The sequence below is a fragment of the Brachyhypopomus gauderio genome, chromosome 14 (genome assembly GCF_052324685.1).
Source record: "Brachyhypopomus gauderio isolate BG-103 chromosome 14, BGAUD_0.2, whole genome shotgun sequence".
Classification (NCBI taxonomy): Eukaryota; Metazoa; Chordata; class Actinopteri; order Gymnotiformes; family Hypopomidae; genus Brachyhypopomus; species Brachyhypopomus gauderio.
In genome coordinates, this window is record NC_135224.1 from 21,258,991 (window position 1) to 21,265,152 (window position 6,162).

The 6,162-nt window shown below is 50.6% G+C and overlaps 1 protein-coding gene across 1 annotated transcript; it reads right to left on the reverse strand.

The window, feature by feature from the left end:
• Positions 1 to 362: 362 nt before the first annotated feature.
• Positions 363 to 6,083, reverse strand: keap1a (kelch-like ECH-associated protein 1a). Its single transcript, XM_076972056.1, has 6 exons — positions 5,874 to 6,083; positions 5,075 to 5,431; positions 4,055 to 4,731; positions 1,926 to 2,131; positions 1,641 to 1,817; positions 363 to 1,167 (listed from the first exon to the last, which is right to left on the reverse strand). The coding sequence occupies exons 1-6, from the start codon at positions 6,081 to 6,083 to the stop codon at positions 1,001 to 1,003; spliced, it is 1,794 nt and encodes a 597-aa protein (XP_076828171.1). The 3' UTR covers positions 363 to 1,000.
• Positions 6,084 to 6,162: the final 79 nt, after the last annotated feature.

The window sequence follows — 6,162 nt, forward strand, 5'->3', positions numbered from 1 at the left end:
GGTCACATTTGGCTACAGGATTGGATATCTCTGGCAAACTCTCACCCGAACTGGGAACCTGCTGTGTCCGGTGAAGTGGCACCAACATCCACAACCAGGTCTGCAGGCCTTCCAAACTATATCTGGTAAGAGGATGTGATCAGAAACCGACCAGGCGATGTGATGTGGCGTGCACACCAGTTTATGGGCTGCAGTGTAATTATACACATATAAACTACTTATTTTATAGGCATTCTTAACAAAGTGGCCGATGAATGATGCAGGTAGAGGTTCCCAATAGGCAGATGTTTCCTATGAGATTGCAGAATATATCTTTGTATTTAACTGGATTTTTAAAAAGTATTAAAAATAATAGATTGATATGAATATAATTAATTTATTATTTATTGATTAAAATGTATCTTTGATACAAAAAGCACAGGGGAAAAGACGATAAAAACCACGCCGAACCTTTGGACATGCGCTTTCCATAACCGTGTGTTAAAAGTGCTCCCATTCCGGAAGTCATAGCCCTCCACCTAGTGGTTATGAAAAATACTACACCTCATAAAATATGAGATTGTCAATTCGGCTCAGTGTATCTTTAGAAAAACTAGTTTCACAGATAGGTCCTGTTTTCACAGGATGGTCAGAGTAAAAACACACAATAATTTGAGTCCATATGAACCTTCAATATTTTTTGTTAGATATTTAAAGAACATATACAGAACAAACTGATTAAGATTGAGTCTTCCGAGGTCAGACAGTGAGTCAGTATACGTCTGAGAGGCAGTGTATTCTCATTAGAGAATCGTGTGAGGAGTCCAGTGATTGCTTTCTAAATAACACACACAAGCACACTGTGACCAGCGAACTTGTCTAAAATACTGCAGTGCTGAAACCATTTGAAATCTTCATGAGGGAATTGTTTTCTAGGGCAAAGCAGTCCCCGCGCTACCTAGCCTGACTGGGCTAATGGCTGGACTTTGAGGGCGTGTCAGAGTCCACTCAAAAGGACCAATCACACCGCTTCTTCCTCCTCCAGGAAGCAGCCCGGGCAGGGCTCCATGGTTACGGCCACGCCCATTCCGCTCCGCCCGACAGGCATGTCCGTCACGTACGTCCACTGGTTGCTCCCCGGACAGTAGCACTCCACACTGGACACGAATCCGCCCTGGTTGAAGCCACCTTGAAGGTACATATGGAACGTTCATTAGTAACTTTTAAACAAAAGTCTTGACTGAATTGACCCTTAGTTCTGGATACACGTCGAACACATACAGATAAACATGACTTACAATTGCTAATTCAACATATGAATAAAGAGATTACAAAATGCAATGCAAGCTGCTATCTAAGCTAGGTAAAGCTAGGTAATCACATCTAAAAGTTTTCAGCTCTGGCTGGGCAGACACAGAGGCGCCTCGAACAGGCAGAATAACGGAGGTAAGTGGATTGCACTGCTGATTAAACCTCCGAGTGACTGACTAGCACCCCCTGCTGACTCGGAAGGGGGTTTGACGCGTGTGACAAATGCACAAATTCGTTTGCGCTTATATTTCACTGTGGAAACACCACGGGGGGAGAAGAGTGGATCGCGGATCTTTGCTTAGCGCCTGACTGCACGCAGAGCTCCGAGTTTCTTGTCGCCGTGGGCTCACCGAACACGAAGAGCCGTCCCTGGTAGACGGTGATTCCATGTGCGCTGCGGCAGTGGGACATGGACGCCACCGTCTCCCAGACGTCTCGGGCGGGGTTGTATCTCTCCGCGGTGTGGAGCTGCGCGTGGCCGTCGTAACCGCCCACCGCGTACAGGAAGGTATCCAGGCACGCTGCCCCTGTGCGGAAGCACCATCACAGAGGAGTTGATGGGTTTAGAAACATCACTCGTGCAAAAACGGCCGTCCCCCATGCCCGGGGAGGGTGGGGCGCTTGTGGTCACTTACCGAGTCCGCTCCGCACGGTGGCCATGGGGGCCACGTGCTGCCAGGTGTTGGCGTCCGGCTGGTAGCGCTCCACCGTGTTCCAGCGGTTTTCGCCGTCGAAGCCGCCCAACACGTAGAGCGCCCCGCCACACGCCGCCACTCCCGCCCCGAGGCGAGCCACCGACATGGGCGACACAAACGTCCACCTGTTCGCCTCCGGATCGTATCTGTGAAAACACACGTGACATTCGGGGTGGAAATTGCACGCCTGTATTTATTTCCACATTATTCATTCTTTCGCCACTGGTTTTCCATGTCCATTTTTTATTTATCTTATATTGGTATGTTTAAAGCATCTGTACTGAAATATGATAAATGAAATACGTAAATATCACAATGAATAAAAACAGCTTATTATTATTATTACTGTGGTTATTATGCAGAGTTTTTATTTGCACAAGAGCAAATGCCTTATCCATAATATGCCGATATTCTTGAAGCACTCACTCCATCAAGTGTCCATTTCCTGATATCTCACAGAGGTTTCTGAGCTGGAATACATCCTGCAGCAGGATTCAATAAATGACGACCTAGGATCAGTCTGACTGCGGCACGAGGCTGTGTTACACAAGCTGCCGAAAACCGTGCGAGCGACCACGTGGCCTTTCGAGGAGGAAACCCCAAGGCTGCAGGAGCCAGCTTCCATTTCGAAACAGACTCATTACAGTGGCTGTCGAGGGACAAGACTTTACAGGATCCCCATATCTGAAATTCCTTTCTCGATAAAGCGATTTTTGGTTGCTTTATATGCCGTTAGTGTCTCTGCTACGTTCTTGCTTTGGATCGGACTGCACGCTCACCTCGACCGACGGCATTCTTAGCGAGGTTGGGTCAGCTCCGTTCAGAGAAGCAAAGAAAAAATAAACACTATCTGTAGGACACATTCTGAAGCATCTGCAATACCGGAGTTCAGGATGGCGTTTTTATTGCCGAGTTATGCATTTCATTAATTCAATCGTATTCAGGTTCTGTTCACAGTGTGCAGGAAGGCAGCGGGAAAGGCACCTTTTCCATTGTGTGACGTTCGCAGTGACTCGGCGTGTACAGTGAAAGTATCTTACGCAAAAGCAAATGGCCCCGTTTGATTAACCTTTGACAGGTGGACGTGACTAAGGAGTGGGGTCAAATCGCAGAGCACATACAATCAAAACGCACGTGAGATAAACACACAGCGTCATCGCCGCACAGGGGCGGTGCCGTCCTTTCGACTACTCCGCCTGCAACCTGGTCCGACTGCTTTTCCAGGGTACCGTCGGATGGCTCGACTCTGGTATGTTGGTTATGAAACAGCGCAACTCGAAGCCTGTTTGTCTAGTGCAACTACTACGACTGAAAACAGACTTCTGAGAAGCCCGTTCCTAGAGGGCGTGCTTCCCGAGTCGAAACGTTCCGAAGCTGCAGGAAAAAAGATGTAAAGCCTGGGCCGGTACGAAACTGGACCTAAAACCTGGAGAAAACCTTCTGCTAACTGGAACCATTGCTCTTCAGCAGGATGTAACAGAGAGTTGAATGTTTGGGGTTAGTTTGTGACCTAGTATTTAACCAAGGCAAAACGCATTTCCAGTTAGACTACCCGACTTTTGTTTTGACATTTGGCAGTATTCAGACAGGTGAACGGATTAGCAACTTATTGTGCAGTATTGCAAAAGTATGTCAGCTTGTATAAACTCATTTCATACCCCAAACAAATTAGCGTATGCTCTGCTACTGCTCAGTTGGAAGCAGGTTTGAAAGGGAAGTCTCGCCTAAAAACTTGGCCTTGATTCTGTGTGATTGACGGAGCTATTTAAAGGCTCCTGTTTACTAAAAATGTCTGCATGCTGGTGTGAGCTGATTCATCAAGTACAAGCACATCCTGTTAAGAAACCAGGAAATAACTAGAAAAAAATGCTTGTTAAACAAATGAATCAGCAAAACCACAGCAAAAGAGGAATCTCATATATATTAGATATCTCACAAAGAAACATAATGTCCGAAACATTCTATCTTTGTGTAAATTTCTGCATATCTTACTAAGGTACAATGGAAAGTACCTAGATTCTTCTTCTCATATATATACAGTATGTATTCTGTGGAAATATGATGCTCACCTCTCTACAGTGTTGTGGTGCGTGGAGCCATGTGAGCCCCCGATGGCGTAGATACTCCCGTCGAGTTCCCCGACGCCCACCCGGTTCCGGGGCATGTTCAACGGAGCCAGCTGGGTCCACTGGTTGGTCATGGGGTTGTAACAGGACAGTGCGGCCGAGTCCACGTTGCTCTCCAGCGAGAGGTTGCGCCCGCCCACGGCGTAGAATAGGCCAAAGAGCACGCAGGCGCCCAGGCCGCTGCAGGGCGTGGCCATGCCCGCCAGGTTGAGCCACGCCCCCCTCCGCGGGTCGAAGGCCTCCATGGTGACCAGCGAGTGTTGCCGGTAGCCGCCGGCCACGTAGATGAGCTGCGTGCCCCGGAGCGGAGGGGGCGGCAGGGGCTTCCGCAGGGTCATGTCCTGGAAGATCTTGGAGAGGAAGTCCTTGCAGGAGTTGGCCTTGCTCAGGATGGGGCACGACTGCAGCTGGCGTTTGAGGAACTTGGCGGGCAGGGCGTAGATGTGGACGGCGTTAAGCAGGGCGTGAAAGTACTGGGCCCGGCCCTCCACATCCCAACGCACCCAGTCGATACAGGCTTTGTACACCTCGGTCTCGCACAGCACCTTCAGGCTGTCCTGACTGATGAGCTCCAGCAGCTGACAGTGGGACAGGCTGAAGAACTCCTCCTCCTTGATCACCTGGGACGAAGCAGACAGGTATCACACCGCTCGACATGGCAGGCCTGATTTTTACCTAAAATCCTCACACAATGCAGGATCGTAGGCAAAAACACCAAATTGGTGACTAATTAATTCGGTTATGATGGGCTTCGGCGGGAGCAACAAGTTGTGGTTGCCTACCTAGGATGCCTACCTAGGCTGCCTAACTAGGATGCTCATACGCTGCATAAACAGAATCAAATTTCCTGAATCGGCTCAAACCCCCAAGCTACCACGGTTCCTCGTGCTATTGGCCAATATGCAGCCGTCAATATCCCCCCCCCACCATCATGGCACCCAAATCGCCCGTCTCCACACCTACCTCGCTGAAGTGCGTGTTGATGTATTCGCGGCTACGCTGGTGCAGCTCCACGCAGCCGATGTCCTCGGCGAAGCGGGCGATGCCGACCACGTTGGACGGCTCCAGGTTCTTGACGAGGAAGTCGCAGCAGGCCTTGGCCACGTCCTCCATCTGGTAGCGCATGGCGGCCAGCAGGACGTGCAGGACGCACTTCTCGCCCACCGTGATGCGCGAGGTATAGGCGAAGTCCACCAGCCGGCCGATCACCTGCGGGCACACGTCCCGCAGGGTCACCTCCGACGCCTGGCACTCCCGGAAGTTGCTGGTGAACATGGCCTTGAAGTAGGGGCTGCAGGCGGCCAGCACGAGTTTGTGCACCTGGGAAATGTAGGCGCAAGTCCGTGACGGGCATAACCAGACTAGAGCGCGGGACGTGCCCTGAAACCACTCGCCTCGCATGCACGCCCTTCTGATCCAGAGCTAAACTGGTCTCAGCCTCACAACAGGTGCTTGAACGAAGCAAACAACACAAGTGCAAAACCAAGGCTAACCCTAGGATCGCTATGCTAAACGCTAATGCTAATTTGGATTAACAAGTGGTCTAAAGCAGCTTTCGTTATTAAAAGGTTTAGCTAGAGCGCTCCTGTATCTGCAGCTACACCACACTTCACATGCTACAGAACCAGTTCTGGTCAGGTTTCGGTTTCATTCTCCCCTCCCTCCCCCGCCCTGGATCAAATCGCGCTGACTTGTGCCCCGACCCGAGCGCCTGCTCCCTGACGCTTTCGTTTCTCGTTGACCGACCCCTGGAAACTCTCACCTTGAAATCCACTGCCATGTCTTTGTAGGTCACATGGAGCACCAGGTCGCACAGCAGCCCGTGGTGTCGGAGTTCGTCCATGAGCTCGAGGGCTCGGGACGGGTGGCTCTCGATGGTGTAGTCGAGGTAACCATGGCCCTTCATGGAGGGCACTGCGATGGCTGAGAAGTCCTCATCCTTGGTGGGCTTCTTCTTCCTTGGACATATCATTCTCTAGAGGCCTCGGGGGTGGAGATATGACAACGGGTTGCGGAACGGGGAAGAGCAAACGGTCTAAACCCAACCGCGG